Below are 22,078 nucleotides of genomic sequence, written 5' to 3'. Positions count from 1 at the left end.
TACTGAACTAAATTTTTCGACACGTGATTATCAATCAGAAAATGTATGTTATTATAAATAAAATTACTTATTGTTGCAGTGATGTAGATTTTGTTTTGTTAAACTTCAAAGCCACCTAATCCTATCTTTTAGTTCTATTTAAATGTAAAAGAAGTTATTAATATTTGTACCTCACATTTTCTAAACTTCGAACTCATTCAACGACAATAAATCGGATGAAAAATTTTAAAACACAAGGAGATGAAGAGTAGAAGATTAAAAAAATTGTGATTGAATAATGAGAGAAAATCTCTCTATTTATAGTCAACAAAAGGTAGCATGAACAAGTGGTTTTTGTGTCTTATTTGAAAAGTCATGACATGTCCGACAAGACACAACCCTTTGAAAAAATCACGACTTATTAGAAAAGTCACAACTCATTGAAAAAGTCACAACCTCAAGAGAACATATGCTTTTCAAACAAATATAGATTGATATTCTAAGTTAGGAATATTATAGTAATTTAACATTCAAGTTAAGAGTTCGTGTTGTTAAAATAATATAGAAGATAATACATAAACGTGTTCTTTAATTTGATTTATATAAATATTTGTGTCCTTTAATTTTGAATATACACCATTATACTCTTAAATTTATAATATAAAATATAAATACTTTTCATCTTATAAAAATTAAAAGATAACATTTAAATTGTTTATTTTTTTGGACATCATTTTGCAACGGTATATAGATTACTATTATTAATCATAAGTATATTGTTTATATTATGTTTTATTTATTTCTCTCGAAATGACTTATATAATCACTAGTAATACTTTACTAATTAAATTAAAAAAGTTAAAACTTGAATATAATAAGTAAATATTTTTAGATGTCAGATATTTTAAGACAAAATTAATTTGTTTATCTTATGTTTTCTTTACTTCTCTCAAAATGACTTATTTAATCACTAGTAATACTTTACTGATTAAATTAAATGATTAAATTAAAAAAGTTAAAATTTGGATATAATAAGTAAATTTTTTTAGATGTCAGATATTTTAAGACAAAATTAATTTATTAAAACTATAATAATTTGGAACCGTAAGGAGTATATGCAAATGTATTTAATTAAACTCAATTTTGTTATCCTTCTTATTTAGATTTTAGAAGAAACTCGATCATGAAGCAGGTGTTCTCATTAATTTATTATTCAATATACTATACAGTTTTTATGGTAGGCGGAATTTAATGTACGAAAAAAAAAAACATTGTGTACGTGGGTTCATATTTACAAAGTAAATATATAATTGTTAGTAAAAAGATATGTAAAGAAAATACATCGACTCATCAAGTTTTTATTAGATCCACACAAGGAAAAACACTCTAATTTAAACACTCTAATTTAAGTTATACACTCTATATATAGATTTTTTATACTATTAGTGTGTTCTAACGTCCCAAAAATGTTCATTTGAAGATTTATTTCTCACGAACTCTGAATTCTAAACAACATGCCCGTTTGTTATCCCATAAGTGGAGTTTCTGTAATCCCACAAGCGGAGTCGGAAAACTCTGAAATCTAAACATCAACAACATTATTTTCAAGAAACAAAATGAAAGTACACATAATTACTAACTGAAGAAACAAAAGAGAAGTAGAAATTGATTGCACAAAAAGGTCATATACAATATCAAGAATGAAAAATATCTGATCATACTCTAGGAAGTTGAATTCTCCACAAGATGTCACTGCTTTACATTGAATATGAAAAATATGGATTGACATCAAGCTGTGGCTACAAGATCAGGTTCAGTGGCTGGAGCAGGAACATACCAGCCATGATGAATCTCAACTGCTTTCTTTCTTCTAGCAAGACGAGATTTTCTTCTCGCACCAGTGTTCCTGTGAAGTGTTCCAACTTTAACTGCTTTATCGATTGCAGAATATGCCTCTGCAATCAACTTCTCAACTGAAACAACTTCCTCTGACTCTGCATCAGTTTTCTTCCTCAATGTCTCCAATGCTTCCAAAACCTAGAAAAGAACAAAGGTTAGGTTCCATATGCTGAGATGAAGAAGCCGGTGATAGCTTATATCTTTTTCTCAATGTGTTTATACGCGTTTCTTAAAATGCTTCTTCTTATCTTCCTCTAATTTATTAATTTCATCATGTAAATGCAGCAAAGTACAGTCCATGAAAGTTGACTTATGCCCATAATCTATCTTTTATCAAAAGATCCATGAGTCTGTTGAGTTTATTTCTAAGGTCGGGCATATGGAACTTAATCAACATTACTTTATTTAGCAATGACAATAATTTCATTACAAACTTCTCAGAATAGCAAATCTTCATCACTCTCAAATACACCATTAAATCTCCACTAATCAGTCAAGTACAACCAAATCTTGGTTCAAGTTCAAGTTTCCGTTCAGAGAAAAACAGCTCTTGTTAGTTACTGACCCTTCTCTTCTCTTATTATAGTCTGCAATTTTTATCTATTCGTCAATTCACTTCAACGGATGGTGCAAGGGCATATCAGAGTAGCTTCTTACATCTCTTTGTCTTAAAAACTAAGTAATACAAGGGCTTCATCTATCTAAAAATCTTCAATTTGTTCAGTCATACAAATTCTGGGACCACCTAGCCTAGTGCACCGTGTGTCTATAACTGGAGGTAACAAAAGACTAAATTATGAAGGGGAATTATCTCCACATCCTGAATATCAATGACCCTGACAAACAATATTCCTCTTCAGGACTCTGAAAATTAGGAAAAAGGTGAACGGAAGGAAACCAAATGAAAGCAAATATGCTGACTCCATAAGAGAGCTCTAATAGCCGCCAAATAGGCCTAAACAATTGAAGCTATGAGCCAGCCTCAAAAGCTAGAGCTTGAAGCCATGCTGACTGCAGAATCATGACACTCCACTGCAACCCAAGGCACAACACTAATCTTTGAGGTTATTGTATTTAATTTTTCATCTTGATCCAATAGATTAGGATATATTTCACATTATTATCTAATAGACAGGATTAGCTAAAATGAAACTGAAGGTAGTATTTGCAGCTTCAGAGAGTCGTCTAAGAATAATACATGACTGAAAATGGTACTTTGCTCCAAAATTATAACCTTCAGTACCTTAGCATATATTCAAGATACATGTCTAAGAGCAGAGAGTAAGTGCAAAAGGTAATTATTTTGACAAATGTTTAACTCATATTTTAATGAAGGACAACAGAAACCATGCAAGAGTTGCTTAGCACAAATTCCCAATCCTAATGCTTCGCTATTTTATTGAAATTAACTCGGTTTATTCTCTGCAGTTCCAATTTTGACCCTACTTTTGCCTCAAAGATCCAAAACTCATCAGCAGTTTATTGTCTCAACAGTTACGGGAAAAATAGTGACTAAGACCTTAAAGATCAAAAAGGAAAAAAGATTGACATAAAATGGACTACTACCCCAACTCTGCACTCATCCACTCGCTCTTCCGTTGTTCGTTGAAAAATTGAATAAGACTTGGTGTACCATATGACACACATCCGAAGATGAGACCTAGAGAATATTAGACATGCACTCAAATAAAATAAATTAACAAACATCAGAACTTAAGAAAATCTCAATGCTAAATCATTTCACGGAGCAGGTTCACATAAAATAGGGACTCTATGTAAATAAAGCTCTTCCTCAAATTGAGTTTTCTCTACTTCCATAGAGAACTATCAAACTCCATTAACACTCCAAACTAAAAGACAACACGCAGTATCATTGAAGATTCTATGTGTCCATTCATACAAAATTCAGCTAGGAGGACCAACGGAACAATTTTAAATAGTCAAAGAAAAAGTTACTCCGACAATCCATCAAAATGCTTGCCGTGATATATTACTGACTAAACAAGTACATAATTTCATCTAGCTTCTACAAGTATTTTGGAAGGGACACAGGTTGATCAATTCTATTGTCTCATGGTAGACGTATTCTGCACACAATTCTTACTCCATTTCAATGTTCCTTTAATTATTTACAGAATTCATTCAAATCTTTAGATTAACTTCAACCAAACCGAGAAGCAAGGAGGGATTTCTTTGCCTAGCCTATCTCGACACCACAAGTGAAACTAAAAAGGAAAATATCAATTGCACAATACCACATTACAGAAGAACACAACAAGCATGTTATATAAAAATACTAATAGGAACAATGCAAAACCAACAAATTAGTTGACAGTTCGAACTTCAAACTAATAACTAAACATAATTAAACCCAAAAGTGAAAGCAACTTACAGTCTTAATTCTAGTCCTGACTTCAGATTTTTTAGCCTTGTGGTAAATTCTCCTCTTTTCAGCTTGTCTTGCCCTTTTAGCAGCAGAATCCGCTTTCTTTGTTGGAGCAGCTTCACAAACAATGGAACGACGAAACGGCATTTGCACCGGATTCACTGAAACAGTCCCTGCAATTCAAAGAAAATCAATAGGACCATAAACTCTAAATTCTACTAACCAATTTGAAATAACTTCCTTTTTTTGAAAATATTGGAAGATCCCCAAAAAAAAAATTTCCATACTGATTAAGCTTTGAAAAATCAAAATAAAAGATAAAAATGGATTCTTGAACTGATGGGTTCATTGTAGATGAAGTTCATACCTTTAGAGAACAGATTGAGAGAAGTGTTAGCAGAAAAACTGAGTGACCTAAATGCATCAGCATGTGGTCCATTGAGAGAAAGGGTGTTGAATTTTGTAGAAAAACTCAAACAAGAAGAAGATAAGCAAGCTCCTGCCATGGCTTTTTTTTTCTGTATTTCTCACACTCTCTACAACAACAGCAAAAGCTGAAGAACTTTGCACTAATTGGTATCCCATCTTATCCTCAGAGTCTTATTTTCTTTTGATTTTGATTATGGGCTTGTGTTGGTGGAGGCTGATGTGTTATGTGGGCCAATTTTTTTAGCCCAACAACAAAAAAAAGACCCAACTAATTGCAAAAGAGATGACATCACTCCATTATCGGGGTGATTTACAAGAATGACCTTTAAAGTAAGTGATTTTGAACTTTTGAGCCGCGATTGCACTTTTAAGTTTTAACAAGTTGTGATCCACAAGCAAGAGTCTAAGTGGCGACTGTGAAGGTTAGCCCACGGGATAACCCGGGAATAAAAGTTCCAAGACCAAGTATCATAAAAACGGACATTTTGCCTGTCGCTCAGAATTGTCTCGAAATAATCTGCTGAAATGCAGCAACTTCTATTATATTCACACTTCAAATTTTACATATTAAGCACATTTGAAACAATGACAACAACATATCTATTGTAATGCCGTGTCTAGTAAGATGGGGTCTAGAAAGGGTTGGAGTAAACAGACCTTATCTGCACCTTTGGAGAGATAAAAAATTATTTTCAATAAGACCCTCAACTTAAACCCATGTCTAGTAAGATGGGGTCTAGAACAGGTGGAGGTACACATACCTTATCAGCACCTTGTGAAAGGTAGAAAAAATGTTTTACAATAAGACCCTCAACTTAAAAATTTAAAGATGGTTTTAAAAAATACAAAAATGCTGAAGAGAAGAGTATTGACAACAAAGTAATAAAGATACCTAAAGTGAAGAGCACAACAGTAATAAAATACGATAATAGTGGCACGTAGTAGAGCCAACCAAAACACAGATTTTTCAGCTCAACTTGGCTCATCTAAGTTAGCTCGAGTTCATATATTTATCAATTCCGCATGACAAAGCAGTGAATCTCTTGAATGGGATCTTTGGAAGTGAAAAAGGCCAGTGAACTCGAATAGCTAAAACCCAACTTTAGCAGTTAGCACCAAATGCCTACACACATAGTATACAATCATTGTTGCTGTTTGCCTACAGAAAAGGGAACATTTTACAAGGGAAGTGACAAGCAACTTGATAAAATATGTACTACCAGGGGTTAACATCTTAAAATTGATACGTCATGGCTGAAATTAACACTTGTAAGATAGTTTCTAAGATGTTGAGAAGACTAAAATCTCTGCTCAGTCATCACTGCAGGTTGTGCTTCAGAAAGCTTTCTTCCTAGATAAGGACCTCTGCTGATAGCTTGCTCCAGCTGCATAAAGCACATTATTATATTACAAATGTAGGAAAGCACACTGTCTACGGGAGGAGAAAGGAACAGAAAATTAAGAATCTTCGATGAAACAAACACTGTCACTTGGGCTATCAGTCATCGACCATCTTAAAATTTACTTGGGCTAAAAGACTGTATTTATGAAGATTAACTTGGACTTTCTGTAAATTATATCTCATTTCTTTCGCTCAACTATTGCTATCATCGTGGCTAAACTCATTTTTTTAATTTCACGTGCAGTTGACAATACAATAGGCATATTCACTTCATGAAATATCTGACTTCTTCAATAAATAAATAAATGGGCAAATGCACCAACTTGACCAGGCAGTGTTGGTTGGTCAATAACTTGCACGTTCAAAAGATGAAAGTAGCAAAAATGAGGATGTTGAGATGGATGTGTGGGCATACTAGGAGAGATACCATTAGAAACGAAGATATTTGGGACAAGGTCGGAATGACCTCCATGGTGGACAAGATGAGATAAATCAAGTGAGGCTGAGATGGTCTAGTCATGTGAAAAGGAGATGCACAGATACCTCAGTGGGGAGGTGTGAGAGGTTGACCATGGTAAATATGAGTAGTAGTAGAAGTAGGCCGAAGAAGTATAAACAAGACATGACACACCTACATCTTACCGAGGGCAAATTTCAAGGGAGCATGACTCACTTGTTAGGCTTTTATGTATTTTCTTCTCTATGACCCACCTAGGCACCGTGACTACCATATAAAGTGAAACAACTGAAAAGTAGACCCTTCCCCTAGTTTTATGCTCATTAAAGTAAACTTTAAAGAAGACATGACCCTAGATAGGAGGATATGGAGGTCGAACAATACGATATAAGGTTAGTAGGTAATATAATGTTGTCTAGTTTCCCTATCAATATTTTATTATGATTTATTACTATTATTCTTTGATTTCAGTAATACTTGTTGTTTCCTTTGATTCAGTTATCATATTATTTGTTGATGCTACTATTCCCTTCTCAATTATTTTTAAGTATGTCTTCTTCACTATTGTATTTGTCTTACATACTTGATCTTTGATATGTGTTACTTGAGCTAGGTCTATCAGAAACAACCACTCTAACCTTGCAATGTAGGGGTAGGGCTGCATAAACATCACCCTCTACAAACTCCATTGTTTCCTTTGATTCAGTTATCATATTATTTGTTGATGCTACTATTCCCTTCTCAATTATTTTTAAGTATGTCTTCTTCACTATTGTATTTGTCTTACATACTTGATCTTTGATATGTGTTACTTGAGTTAGGTCTATCAGAAACAACCACTCTAACCTTGCAATGTAGGGGTAGGGCTGCATAAACATCACCCTCTACAAACTCCACTTGTGGGATTACATTGGGTATGTTGTTGTTGCAAATTCACTGCAATACTTGCACAAAGAAAAGTAAAATGCGAAAAAAAAGGTTGAACACCTGACATGCTTGTCAATATCTATAGTTAGTCGGTGAAAATAAGGACACGTCAGACTTCTATAACATGGAACAGTAGGATTGAAGACCAATCCCATCTCAGATCCACAATGAACTACAAGTAATCTATAAAGATTTGAACACAAGTGATAGAAATCAGGAAAGACGCACCTTTGTAGCTATACCCGAAAATGCATTGTCAGCTATCAGTTTACTAGATGAGGTGAAAACTTTGTAGATTGACTGGCAACATTTGTGTCTAGCTTCCATACCTGAACATTAATGAACTTCAGGAAAAGCCAAACTGCTTCAGAAAGGCTCACAGTTATTTTCTCAACATATAATTGCTCTTCAGGCGGTTAAACCATGTCATCAATGATACTTATGGCATCATTTTAGGAAAGAACCCAAATATACTGGGTTTGGGCCTTATGATTCCAGCTGTTGCATTTTCGGCCATTCAATTCGTTCTCTTAAAAGCTACATGTTCAACCCTTTATCTACGGGAAGTCATCAAGAGTTTTCTTTATATAAAAAGAAATTGTGATGGACACAAAAAGAAGAAAATGTTGCAATTGAAACCAGGTAAACTTTTGGTGATTCTGAATCTCTATATAACTGGAAAGGATGTTCATGCACGTATACCATAGTTAAAAAATAAATATTGCTCGAGCTTTACAAATGTATATTTGTAAACAAGAACATGTATTATGTGAAATAGTTACAGTTTTACAATAGAATGCATATAAGATATTGCTTAGCCAGGTTAGTTGAAAAATCAATAGCTGATGATGCAACTTTATTAGTACGGAGATATGGTAAGTTAAAGACTATTTGTTAATGGAATTGTCAGGGTAAAGGATGAACAGACAATTAAAATAAGAAATATACTATCTTGCAGTTTCACATGAATATGGGCTAACGTAAGGTTGAATGAGAAAATGCAGGAGCACAGAAGTCCTTTAGGTGAAGACATGATCAATCAGAGATGATGCTAAAAAAATGTCATCAAATGACTGCATTTAGATATGCAAACAGCAAATACTTTACCCATAGTAACAACAATGTTTGTGTGTACTGTCAAGCAAATTGGATATTAGCATACAAACCTATCTTTTCTGTCTCTTTAAATGCATCAGTTACTATATCTATTATTTCTCGTCTGGAAATAACCTCCATCAGGCACCAAGGTCGCATCACCAACCCACTTATCACTCTGTAGCCCTGTAAACATAAGAAGATACTGACTTTTACTAACTGTGAGAAACTATATAATCATTGATCACACCAACACGTCCAGCATCATGAAACGGTGTGCATTACTTTGCACTCTACAGAAAATACAAAATGACAAAAAAAAAATAATAGAGTACTATTTTTTTGTAGCCATTATTCCTATGCACACTTTAGTCAATTTTAAAATCCAAATCAAGTTGAAATGATTCACATGCATCACACATGTCACTATACTGCTAAAAGAATTAAAACTTTCCACAGTACTGCAAGGTAGGAAGGAATAGCTTCTTCAAATAGTTGATTTTATAAGGATAACATAAACAAGGAAACTTTCTTCTAACTGTTCCCCTCTGTGAAATGATCTAAGCCATTAGCAGCAGAGATATATCTCACCGCCTTACGAATTTCTGAATCCTGTTGAAGAACTGATAAGAGGAGACCCTGTCACAAAGAACAATTCAAATAAATAACCAAGAACTTCATGTAAAAGTCAAAGAAGTATTTGAAGACTTGTATGGCCAAAATTCCAAAATCTGCTATTTTGAAAAGTGTTTTTTTTAGAACTGTTTTTTTTTAAAAAAAACTTTTGCAGAGTAGGAGTATGCATTTGGCAATGAAATTCAAAAGCAATTGTACCAATATTAATCCAGTAATTGTGCTTGGTCAAGGTACCAAAAGTGCTTGTGGGGAAAAACTACTATTTTTAACATCTGAAAAATAGTTTCCACTATTACTACTCAAAAACACTTATTTGTTCCAAAAAGTTTGGCCAAATACCACGACTCGCTAAAATAAGCACTTTTGGCTTCCCAAAAGCTTGAGCAAACTGGCTATTAATGTTGAACACAACAGGTTCATGCACATCAAATCCCAATAAAACTCTTCAACCCACGAGGTTGATGCATTTCACAGGTTTTTCTTTTTTTTATAATCCATTTGTTTACCCTTTCTGTCTCTAATCCCCCTTACCCTTTTTGGGAGCATGGAGTGCTGATTACAGGGTTTTTTCTTTTATCACGAAGCCAGATGTCACACAAAAATTAAACTCACTGAAGGTGTCAGCTTTGAAGTCTTGGATGCTGCTTCATAGATCAGACGCCGAAGATTCTGCTCTGCATCACCATCCAGCAATACATCCTTTTCGGCGCGAGTTTCTCCAACAATGTTTGCAAGAGCATGCAATGCTGCCTGTTTTTTGCATTCAAAGGAAGTCCCAAGTAAAGATTATGTCGGTAACAAATTTCTGAATCTCTTTAAATCATGAAGTCAGAGTCTGCATGAGTTCCGCACAGAACTTAAACAATAGATAAAGATATTAATACATCTCCTCTTTGCTTCTGGCTGAATTACATTAGAATACAATAATAAGCTGCCATCATTCACACAACATTCATAAAATTCAGGTTGTGTAAATACATGGATAACATAAGTTAAAGCTCGCCCTCTAAGGAGTCTCAAATTCAACTCTCATAGCAGAGGAAATGTCAAAAAAAGATGTGCTTACCAGCTGTTTACCATGCTGTTGCTGATCAAAAGCTGCATAAATCACATGTCTTTCTGCAGGCTGTGCACCTGAGAGAAGCAATGCTGCACCTTTGCTGGCTGCAAGATGTCAAGGACAAGATTTTTTTTTTATTAGGATGTATTCTCTTAACCAAGTGAATATGTTGAAGTGGCATGTGTCACAGTGAACTACACGGTGCTAGAAAGAAATTACGGCGGTCAAAAGAGCAACAAAAAACTTACTTCTTCATGAATGCAGGAACCAGTACTTCGAGAAGCATATTCATATCAAGAACAAGAGGACAGATCAAAGAATATTTGATGAGAGGATTAAATATTAGCTCAGCATAAACGATGACATCTAGTAGATTGAACACTAGAAGAATGGTTGCAGAATCAATTAACACCAATGGCAATTCCCTACGATTATAAAGCTGCAACCAAGTACTGGTTTTTCATAGCCTGAATACATTAATACTTGAGAATAGTTATGAAGCAACCGTAATACTACAAAACAGTCCAGAAAGATAAAATATGCACAGAAGTCGGGATTAGCATCACGTCAAGTGGTTATCCAAAGCATATGGATCTTTGAGCTAGTACATCACTAGATCATGACACACCATTCTAGCCCATTAAGCATTTCCCCACTGAGTCATCACGCCAACAACTTTTCTTTTTGATGGAGTAAGAAGGTTTCATTAATAGCATCAAGCAGATGACTAAGCAAAAATAACAAAAAAAAGATTTGAGTCTACTCATGTACAAAACATTAAGCTATATCTGGCGAGCTGGCACAATCCAAAAAAGGTATAGATTTAGCCAGTTACACAGACTAAGTAAACAATTGGATTTTACAGGTTGACTTGGAGTTGAGATCCCATCAGATCACCTAGGATTCCTGTCTGACCAGATGTACCAAAAGTAATAGCCGGTACCATTAACTAGAATTTCTAGATAGCTTGACTAGCGTCACTAGACCAACAAATAATGCACAATAATGGTAAACGACAGCTTCACGTCGTTAGGTCCTTCCACATGGCATGATAATCCATGGCTTAGTTCTTAGACACTGACTTAGACCAGAATTCTGCTCAAGATCTCTATAGGGAATGTAAGAGATTATAGCATCAGAGCTTAAATCTTTCTTCATTTTTAATGATATCAAACACACAAAGAAAGTGTGGTTAAAGGGAAAGCAAGAAATATACTGTATAAAGGGTAAAAACAGAATTACAGTGGGTAATTACCACATCACCACTTGAAATACAGGAGCTAAAAGTAAAAACAAAATCTAAGGAAGAAATGGGCCACAATCATGGATTGTACATGGTGACTATTTGGAGAGATAGGAATCAAAGATGTTTTGAAGCATTAACCAACCCAACCTGGAAGATCAAGTTCAATTGTTTGCTTTTGTTTGCTTCTTAGTGTAAAATGGAAGACATAGGCAAAGTGAGACCATTTTAGAGGCTTTTGAAACTATTCATGTACAGTGAGACTATATTAGTCAGCCTAGTCTAATCTTTTTTTGTTCTTTTTATCACTTCTTTTGGAGTTGATACTTTGTACTGTTTTGATAACAATGAAAAGCCTTTTACCTTCTCAAAAGAATGGGAAACACCTGAGGACAGTTCAATACTCTCTTACTATTGTCATGCACACTTACAGTACACACACTTTGTTCAGATAATTAAAAAGCGAGTAGGGCTCAAACTCTAAGCGGAGTCACCAAAAAATCAGCAGAGGTCTCATAAGTACAAAGTGTGATCATTAATTTAAAGAAATTATAAATAAAAATTGCCTGAACTATTTAAAGTTTTTGTCGAAATAAATGTAGTTCAAGGTATCTCTTGTCAAGGAGAAATTGAGCTATATCACATGGACATGAATATAAAAAAAATAAAAACTTACACAACCCAATTTGTCCGAGCGCTTCAAGAGCACATTCACATTCATCTGCATTTTGATTTTCTAATAAATTGAATCTTCCATTAATGGCAGAAATAAGATTTCTACAACCTGAAAGTCATAATAACAACCAGAGAGTTATTATGCGAGCAAGCAAAAGCTGCAGTAGAACAACAAAAGAAAAGGTAGGATATATTACAACAAACAGTGTGGTACCAGATAACTTCATAGAAAACATACCACAAAATGAGAGTCTATCCTCTTTTGATACATATTGAGTTGTTAACTTAGACAACAGTGAGGAAGAAAGGAATACCAAGCAAAGAATTAAATTTGCTAGATTATATATATAACCTTCCTAGTTCCTACTTGGAATAAATAAAAAATCCTAAAGATCAGCCAACATCTTATTAATTGCAGTTGATATACCACTTCTACAGTGCGTACATTAAAACTAGTTGAGTTCTGGTCTCATATGGTTTGAAAATGGGCTTCCGATTGATGTCTACAACGGTCTTGCGCCACTGATGCCCTGCCTTAAGGGGCCTTTGAGGTTATGAGTTAGATGCTTAGATTCATTAACATGAGGGTGTTGTCCTATAACAATCCTGCCTAAATTATGTAAGCTTCCAAAAGGGTTTATAATAATTTTGCGCCGCCCACCCTTTGCCTTATCGAGTCCAAATATTGCAGATTAAATTCTTTCACAAAACCAAAGCCTACCTATATATATACTTGGGACATACGTATTTCCTTAACTAGAACATACCATAGACTTTGAGGATGAAATTGAGCTCCTCCTACATTCTAATTAAAATATGCCAAATCACGATGCTGATTTCTTGGATATGAGAATTTTTCTACCTAACATATATAGTGGGCTTCAAGCAATATTGACTTAATTGATGGAAAGAACTCTACTTGGACCCACTCACAAGTCCATTAATTATGCACCATAAAACCTGAATACAATACCAGAGTCATGTACAAGTAACATGTCTTATTCATCACTTAAGTGATAAGCTAATTTAAAAGATGGAAACTATAATACTCAATCAACATTCCTACAACTTGTAAAGTTAATAAATTTTAAACAAACAAACAAATTTGGCACACAATTAAGACATAGAAGAAGTATATGTGAGTATCACCAGATTCATCAATAAAGACAAAGGCATTCTCCCTAGCCATCAGCCTTCCAGTTATCATCATTGCTCTTGATCGCAAAATCGATTCAGCAGAAGCATCACTAAGGAAGATAAACAGGTGAAGAAATAAATATGATAGTTACAATGATTGAATGACCAGAACATAAAATTCAGAATCACAAGCAGCAATTCTCGTGTGCAAACCTAATAATAGAAGTAAGAATTTGGAGAAACTTAGTCCTTGACAAGAACTCAGTGCTGTGCTCAACATCAGCCAACTTCATTCACCCAGCACATACAAGAAAAACAAGTAAAACATAATCAGGAACAAATTGAAGAAAAGGCTATTAAGTGATTGTAGAATAAAACATATAGAAGATTAGCACACAAGTACAAACCCCCAAATAAAAGGAGGGTATTTAATATATGCCACCACTAGATCCCCTGTAGCTAGAGAAAGAAAAACATATTCAGGAAAAAGCTCTTAAATTTATATGGAAACTTCCAAGTGTTAGCCATCTTTCCTCCACATCACATGATGATCCAAAGTTTTGATAAGGTATTAACGGCAGACAAGGAAAAGGTTGCTTTAGGTAAATACCTAACCCTAGTTCTCTGCCTTATATTTTCAGAGTATTTACCTCATTATTTCATTTCCTTCTATGTTTACTATAGACTATGGGACCAACATCTCAGAACAGTAGCTGAAGGCACAAAACATAAAAAAGCAACAGAGTGATTTACTCGATAGCTGGGGAAAAAGAGAACATCAAGTGCTTGGCATAAAGAAAAAAGGCATGGTCACATCACCAATACTACTAGATAGTTATGGTTCAGAGTCGGCAATGTTATTCTGCGATCAAAGAAAATAGTTCTGCATTCTCTTTGTGATATGTCGAACAGGTTACAAGTTGATACTTTGCGTGAAGAGCGCACAACTTATATGACAAGGACTTCCTGAGTTTCTTGAACAAATAAAATCCCAGAGATATGTTCTACCAGTGCTGAACAAATATGCAAAATTTATGGCTGATAAGACCTTATGGTGACAAGAAAAATGCAAACTGCAATGATCACATGTAGAGGAAAATTCTATAGCTAGCTAGAAGCAAACCTCATATAGGAGTTCCAAGCTGCTCGAAGTGACTAATGTATCATCTGAATTGCTGATTTCTGTCTCCAACAAGCTAAGAAGATTTGAGCTGTAGACTCTTGATGCCACAGAAGTGGAAATGGAGAATAACTTCACTATCAAAGCTAAAACACGAACTCGTCCCTGAGGATTTAGCAAAATGAAAAGCCCAAGTACTAGCAATGCATACCACAGCTCAATGAGGTTCAGATGAATCAAGAACCACCACTGACATTGGATTCCACTTTAATTACTTTATTTCCTCTTTCTTATTTTAATTTTGGAGGGATGAGTAAGATAAGTTCAATAATCAAGACAGACACAAGGCACCAGCTCAATTACATCCATAACAAAATAGATCGATGATTATAATTTCTGTTTGAATCAGAGAAGATATACGAACTATAGATATTAGAACTTTTGAACTTACGTCATGTAGATGTTATGTGTAATTTATGCAAAAAGTAAAACCAAGTTAGGATTTGAAAAGATATTTCTGAAGTATGATTCTCTCATTACAAACTACAAAGTAAAGTGAATGTCAAAGAAGCTTCACCAAAATTAGAAGAAATAATAAGTATGATGGTTAAAGAATAGGAAACCTAGTCAAGAAACTCTTTCTGTGGGGGGTGCAAGGAAGGGCCAGACTATGTTGGGTTAATTTTATGTAGCTTTACATTGTATGTTTGCAAGAGAATGTTCCCCAACTTTAAGTCCAGACCTCCTGGTCAAATAGTAGAATCTCCTACCATTGCGCTGAGGCTCCTTAGTGGTATGTATAGATTAAGAGTAGTGTCTTTGTCTCATAGATTCTTTATTTAAGAATAATTTCATATGCTATGATTAACTGGATAGCAACTATAATAATTTATCTCAGCATGACATCAAGTAAAGCAATAAATTCAAAAGAGAACTGCTCATTAGACATGTTTTTCACACAAATTCAAGCATGACCGAAAGTGAAGAACTAATTTCAGAGCAGAGCTGTTCATTGCATACAGCACACTGCCTATCAAAAGGCACACAGAACTTTTAACATTCATCACAAAAAAACATACCAGAGGTGCACAGTTGGTTGCGAAGTTCAAGAGGTTTGTCGCTTCATTGCCGCTTTCAGGAAATATGATATCCTTCAGAAAATTTTATTAAATTCAACAGAGATCCTTATTTACAATATATCTGGTCGAATTATCACCACAGGCATGCAGAAATGTATGTGCAATGACCAAGATAAGAAGCAGATACTACATACAATGCCTTTCGAATGGCTAGCCAGTTTCCTAATTGCATCTGTAGATGCAGCAGCAACTTCCGCATCCCTGCCAGAATAATAAACCCTACATGACTACAAGCAGACCCAATTTCTAGAAGAGGAAAAAGAAGTGACATTAGGGTGCATACTTTTCTGATTGATGTTTGCTAATCACATGTCATCATCACGACTGATGATGTACAATTCTACTTTAAGAAGTCACAACAAGCATATGGCACAGCAAAATCACACAGATCTATGCATGTAAAGCATCACCACTAGGATGTGAGAAACTAAAGAATGTCGTAGTAAAAGATGACAGGTTCCAAAACATAATCAGCATGACGTTACAAAATCAGTTCACAAGCAACCTCCACATTGGGAGCCCAAAACCGACTAGTCAGCAATTCAGGAGGCAAATAGCATGCAAACAAAGATGCATCTTGAGGACATGGCTTAGAAAAAGGTTTAAAAGGGAAATAAAATAATAGTTCTCATTCAAAATTTTGTCATTGACAAGAAATATTGTCACAAGTATCTGTGTTTTGGTCTCCAAGAGCAAACGTAGAATCCCAACTCACAACACATTATACAATGTGTTCACGAAGTGTAGACATGTAGGTAATACAAGAGCCATTCGTTCATATGACACGATCAAAAAAAAATTCTAAAAGAAAAATGTAAAATCAAAGAGGATAATTGGAAAGAGGTCATACTACCTGGTTGAAGTACTTTAGTAGACCATATCATGCTAGCGGATGAAACGACAAAAGAGAACAATTAGTTATCTGATCTAACTCCTGTACATATTATTTTTCTAACTCATGACCACGCCATATTCTCTTAGAATGACCCCATATGACAGTTGAAGGGGTAAGAATAACATGTGATGTCGAAACTATGCAGGCAAAAGCAGAAGTAAATCGACTCTCAAAGAAGCACGTGAAATCAAATCAACTGCCACAAAAAGGCCTGCCCATAGCAAGATCAGTACATCCAACAAAGCCATCTCCACAAAACAAACGTAAAAATCATAGACAGTTCAGTCAGTGATTGCATATGGTAAGAAATTGCACTGCGCCTTACCCACTTATGAGGCAATTAAGCAAAAGTTGATAAACTCCATACTCATGAATTAGTTGTATAACAAGTGCTTCATCAATATTCTCCAACAGGCAGGATACCTGTACATGGTTACTACTGCATGAGAGTCAAACTTGGAGACCAAAAAAGATTGACCATATTCATGGTTTTCAGCAAGTCAAACAAAGATAGCTAAATCTTAGAACGACATGGAGCACTCAATGAGGAAAGCAAAATGAATAGCTACAACAATAAGTGAATTCTCCAGCATGATGAGAATGTGTAGCAACGAATATTGAAACATTCAGCAATTCCAATAACCACTTTCCCATATTCTGTTTCTCATAAGAAAAATAGTCTAAACTTGCCAAGTTGTAAACTTCAGATTAACATCAATCCTGCTTAAAATATCCAGAGACACATACACGGAAATATGAGAGCTGTTAAATCCATGAACCTCACTATTCAGTTCTCTCATACACCCACATCATCCTACAGAGTTAGCTACATGTCTTCCGGATAAATAAGCATCCATACAGAAAGGGTCTCCATGGAGTGGAAACTGAAAAACTAATAGGTGAAAAGATCTTAAATTTACTTTGGAGGCACATACTCTTATGCTTAACAAAAAAGGGTTGAAATTATCATAGAAGCACTTACAGTTTGGCATGCTAAGCGTCTGACTTTCTGAGACTCTGCACCGAGACCGACAATAACAAATGGCTGCAAATAAGCAGAAACCAGACCAAGCAATTTAGAAAAAATTAATGATTTACCTCAAATTCTATTATGATGGACACGCATAAGAGTAAGTACAAATGTTGCACGGAGATGGATAAGGGAATAAACTATTTGTGTGCATTGAATTACGATTGACTAGCTCTATAAGACCACACAGGAGATCCTTACACAGATAAATTCAAAGTATATTTCCTCATTGCTATCTAAGATCATTTCTCTGGATTTGTGGCTCAACATTGAAAAGTCTAGATATTCTGAAAAGATTTTGGAAATTAATTTTTAGGGGAGGTATTAGCTGTTAGGAAAACCCAATTAATAGGATTATTTTCTCTTTGGAAAAAGGTTTTGGTTTGATTTCTGAAATCCAACAGATATTGTTATCTTCTGTTTCTGATTTTCTAAAAAAGTCTCTTCTAAACATTTTATGATGTTCACTTCCTTCTCTATTTTTCTCTAAGCTCTCTAACGGTTCCTTGTAGTCATAAAATAAAAGAAAGTCAAATCAGTGAAAATACTGGGTATAGTTTACGTGTTAACAATGAACAGAACTTTTGTAAAAGAGTAAATCATTCTTGATCACATTAATCAAGAACCTTTTAAATCAATCATGAACAGAAGTTACATGATTACAAGATGAAGGCTAACGCTCCATTCGAATAGCTCGAAGCAGAAAGAACTGCAAGAAAATGAACCTTAAAATTCCTTATGTTGCTTTAGAAAGGAAGCTGTACCCCTACCGCTATAAGTTGGTTTAAATTATAGCTGTCAATATCTATCACCCCACATCGGTCAACTTCCTTCATACACAAAAACACAGAATAATAACAAGTGTTGATTAAATTTTCTTAAACTGTACCCGTTCATTGTGAGTAAGCACTTCTCCTTTGCTCTCTACTAAGTAGAACCCAAAAGCTCCTTAGCATTTAGCTCTAAAGGGAAAACTTATCAATCTAATGTTTCACATTGCCCACAATAGTATGGTCTAAGCTTTAAATAACCAAATAGCTGATATATACTTCACCACACACTTGTGATAGACCCACAACAACTCATTCAGATATGAAGATCCGAATTTAGCTTATTTAGTAGTACTAGCATTACTGCCATACCATGTAGTGTGGAATGAGTGATGCTCCATATCTTGTTTTGAAAAGCTTCTCTAAACAATCAACCAAAGCACTTTCTAGGCCAGGGTAATCTGCTTTTGTTTGCAAAGCACTGCAAGAAATTCAAAGTTAACAATCAGCAAGCCAGTAGGAGCATTTCCAACCTGTCCCAAAAATACACAAACAAGATTGTTTGAACATTGTTTAAATTCTCTTACTTGTAAAAGATTGTAATCTATAGTATGTTTATATAGTTTAAACATTTCATTTCAAAAAAAAAAAAAGAATCCTAACCAAATCTCCACAGGATTAATGCATTAGCCCTTGTAATTGTAAGGAATTTGCATAGTTTCTAACACTGCCACACATATTCAGTGGGAAATTACAACAGCAGACCCAGTGTAATCCCCCTTTGTGGGAAATTGACAAAACTATATCTCTCTAAGCTAGGTGATGTGGTATGGTAAAATTCAAGCATGTAGGAGCACCACTACAGAAAGTTGAATACCCTCTCCATTCCAAAAAGATTCAAACGGGTTTAAACTCCATTAACTTTAATTTGTCACTTTTCACTTTTCAAAAGTCAAATAGCATGAATTTTGATCAACATTTTAAGACTTATTTTTCAACATATAATATGAGAAGGCTTGCAATTTATAGTTTTCGAACATCTAAATTATAAAATATTAAATTAATCTAATTCAACTTTAACTTCAAATATTAGTTAAATTGACTCTCATGAAGCAAAACATGACTGAGAAAAATGAACTGAGCCAATAAAAGATTGTAATCTGTATTACTTTTGTCTAGTTTAAACATTTTATTCAAAAAAAAAACTACACAAATCTCCACTGGATTAATCGTAGCATTTGGAAGGAGTTTACACAGTTTCTAACTCTGCCACACACATTCAGTGAGCAATTGATACAGAGTGTATTGTAACTTGTAAGCCGAAAACTCATGTAGAAAGAGCTGACAACACAGAGTAGAGAAAATAGTAGATACTTGATAATGGCTGGAAGAGGAAATCGATTAAGAAAGTCTTGAGCTGAAGCATCGGAAAGAGCGCCTGAAAAAATTGTAAGATACACAAATTAACCAATTGCTTATTTACCAAAGACGAGAAACAAGTCAAAAAAAAATCACAAATACCAGGATGATACGCAAAGTCAGTAGCTGCTTCCAGTAACTGCGCCGGATCCACAGAGTACTCTTCCGCCATTGTTAGTGTATCAGAGAGAGAGAAAAAAGATGTTGCAGACGGTGAGGAAAAAGATGAGAGAGTACAAAAGAGGGCTAAAAAGAGCTACTACTGAATCGGTTTTTGAAACTTTTTGTTTACTTGCACAACACACTCACGCACACTGTGTGCAGTGTCGTTTACTGTGCTTTTGCCTCCTCACTTTTGTTTGTATGCACTGGCTGATTGACAACAAATGTGAAATTCTTTTAATTTGAATGAAATTTTCTTTCCTATCCTGTATCAAAAGTCTCTGATACAAAGTCTATTTAATAATAATATTTTTATTAAAAACTTATTAATAGTTAAAGTTCAAATCTAAGACGTTTTGAAATCTTTCTCTTATTGAGACACAATTATGGATAATATTATTGTTTGGAAATGCATCTTAAATTAGTAACTACTGCGAATTTATGCTCAATAGTAACTTTGATTTGAAAACTCTTCATAAACCAAAACCAAAATAATATTAAGTTCAAAACAAATGAAAAGAGTACGGTGTGACACATTATAGTATGATATTATTTCTTTCTCAAAAGAGATTTTCATTTCACTTTATTACTTTAAAAAAAATTATCGAAAACTAAATATTTATCATTTATAATATTATTATTTTATCATTTTTAATATATTTATAATACACTTTTCATTCATATTATTAAAAACAATTTATAATTTATATATAATACAAGTTCTATTAAAGGACAATACATTTATCATCCATTTTAACGCACTTATAATACAATGTGTCAATTCCTTACCAAATAAGTATAATATATTTTTAAAAATAATTATAATATATAATATTGCCTATTTAATTCACTTTTAATACATATTTCATATGTAACATAGTATTATCATAAATAATAATAAATATCACTAAAATCAGTAATTATTTGTTAAAAAACATTCCTTCAAATAATTTTTCAAAATTAATTCAATCTACTTTATAAATTATTATCACTCTAGTGCTTTAAGAAAAGAGGAATGGTAAATGTAGTAATTGGGCCACTAGCAAGACTAGCATGAATCTTATTGGACCCTAATTCTGTCATGCCAACATAATGGGCTTTAAATAAGCAAATTTCTCAAAAACTCTTGCACAACATGTAATTAAACCAAATAACCTTGATAATTAATTGTGTTGCTCACAAATTATTAATGTTTTAAGATTAAAGTTATTTATTTAAAAATTAAAAATTAAAATTTAAGTTAAATCGCTTTCAAAATCAATAGCGTCGACAATGACACGTACGTTATAGGCCATGTCGTGTCTATTTTCCAGTTGAGTTAGCCTCTCTATGAACAACTCAATAATTTACCTTGCTTTACAGTTCATGTACATGAATAAAACAAGAGAAGAGTTAAAAAAATTAGGTTTTTATTTAATGAGTTGACCTTTTAAGATTTTCAGAATTTAAAATTTAATATTACTAATTTCTTTTGTCAACTTATGATACAATTTTCACGGTAAAACTTATCGCATTGAATATTTACATCAATTTAATACATGTATGATATGTATTTAAATTAATAGTTTATTTTAATTAACTTACTCACATCGAATGTTTACACCAAACTAATGCAAAATGCATTATTACGTGATTTTATGAACTAAAATGAACTATAAATTCAAACAATATGTATTTATTTGGTGTTAACACCCGATACAGGTAAGATTTATCAATTAACATGTTTTTTACTTCATTAAATCACATAAATATATAGAAATTAAATTAATATGATATAAACACTTGATACGAATAATTTTTTTTTCCATGTTGAAAAGTTAAAAGAAATTCTTTTAGGTTAGGATTTTCCTCACGTGTTTTTCATGAATTATAATGATTTTAAAAAAAATCTACAGCAATATTACATTGTATTTATAAATAGATTGAATACTTAAATATAAGAGTTGAGATTTCAAATTTAAATCTGATGTAATTATATTTTTAATTTCGAACTCTTTAATGAAAATTTTTAAATTCACCATTAAGATTATTTACGATAGACCCTCGGTTCCAAAATAAATGTGATAAAAATATAATTAAAAGAAAAAACGATAACAAAATAACAAGATAAATAAAACAAAATGAAGATTAACATACTTAATTTGTGAATCCAAGCCCTCTCACTCTCCGCATTAAGTACCACCACACTTATTTATTTACTATCCTTCTATCTAAATCA

At 33.6% G+C, this 22,078-nt stretch overlaps 2 protein-coding genes across 3 annotated transcripts; both read right to left on the bottom strand.

The window, feature by feature from the left end:
- Window positions 1-1,629: 1,629 nt before the first annotated feature.
- On the bottom strand, window positions 1,630-4,850 carry LOC101261139 (small ribosomal subunit protein bS20c). Its single transcript, XM_004244201.5, has 3 exons — window positions 4,632-4,850; window positions 4,271-4,437; window positions 1,630-2,016 (listed from the first exon to the last, which is right to left on the bottom strand). The coding sequence occupies exons 1-3, from the start codon at window positions 4,768-4,770 to the stop codon at window positions 1,768-1,770; spliced, it is 555 nt and encodes a 184-aa protein (XP_004244249.1). The 5' UTR covers window positions 4,771-4,850; the 3' UTR covers window positions 1,630-1,767.
- An 806-nt stretch (window positions 4,851-5,656) lies between these two features.
- Window positions 5,657-20,162, bottom strand: LOC101261434 (uncharacterized). 2 transcript variants are annotated; one of them, XR_003247522.2, is made up of 18 exons: window positions 19,801-20,128; window positions 19,654-19,717; window positions 18,652-18,760; window positions 17,462-17,524; window positions 16,805-16,902; window positions 15,719-15,785; window positions 15,525-15,596; window positions 14,449-14,610; window positions 13,539-13,612; window positions 13,338-13,435; window positions 12,190-12,297; window positions 10,277-10,374; window positions 9,823-9,960; window positions 9,166-9,213; window positions 8,646-8,760; window positions 7,708-7,808; window positions 7,399-7,488; window positions 5,749-6,078 (listed from the first exon to the last, which is right to left on the bottom strand). XR_003247522.2 is itself a non-coding variant. In XM_004244202.5 (17 exons), the coding sequence occupies exons 1-17, from the start codon at window positions 19,868-19,870 to the stop codon at window positions 5,992-5,994; spliced, it is 1,572 nt and encodes a 523-aa protein (XP_004244250.1). In that variant the 5' UTR covers window positions 19,871-20,162; the 3' UTR covers window positions 5,657-5,991. The 2 variants fall into 2 exon arrangements, 1 of the variants encoding a protein (XP_004244250.1); XM_004244202.5 differs by lacking the exon at window positions 7,399-7,488 and having other exon boundaries at window positions 5,657-6,078; window positions 19,801-20,162.
- Window positions 20,163-22,078: the final 1,916 nt, after the last annotated feature.

This window comes from Solanum lycopersicum, chromosome 7 (genome assembly GCF_036512215.1).
Source record: "Solanum lycopersicum chromosome 7, SLM_r2.1".
Classification (NCBI taxonomy): domain Eukaryota; kingdom Viridiplantae; phylum Streptophyta; class Magnoliopsida; order Solanales; family Solanaceae; genus Solanum; species Solanum lycopersicum.
Note: the sequence above shows the minus strand (reverse complement) of the source record. Positions and strands in the feature narration are given on the sequence as shown.

Coding starts and splice junctions, on each gene's coding strand:
- LOC101261139 (XM_004244201.5), bottom strand. CDS start 4,770: ATGGCAGGAGCTTGCTTATCTTCTTCTTGTTTGAGTTTTTCTACAAAA. Junction 4,438..4,631: donor TCTCAATCTGTTCTCTAAAG/GTATGAACTTCA, acceptor TTTGAATTGCAG/GGACTGTTTCAGTGAATCCG. Junction 2,017..4,270: donor TCAGGACTAGAATTAAGACT/GTAAGTTGCTTT, acceptor GTTCTTTTCTAG/GTTTTGGAAGCATTGGAGAC.
- LOC101261434 (XM_004244202.5), bottom strand. CDS start 19,870: ATGGCGGAAGAGTACTCTGTGGATCCGGCGCAGTTACTGGAAGCAGCT. Junction 15,597..15,718: donor CTAGCCATTCGAAAGGCATT/GTATGTAGTATC, acceptor AATTTTCTGAAG/GATATCATATTTCCTGAAAG. Junction 6,079..7,707: donor TTTCGGGTATAGCTACAAAG/GTGCGTCTTTCC, acceptor TGCTTTATGCAG/CTGGAGCAAGCTATCAGCAG.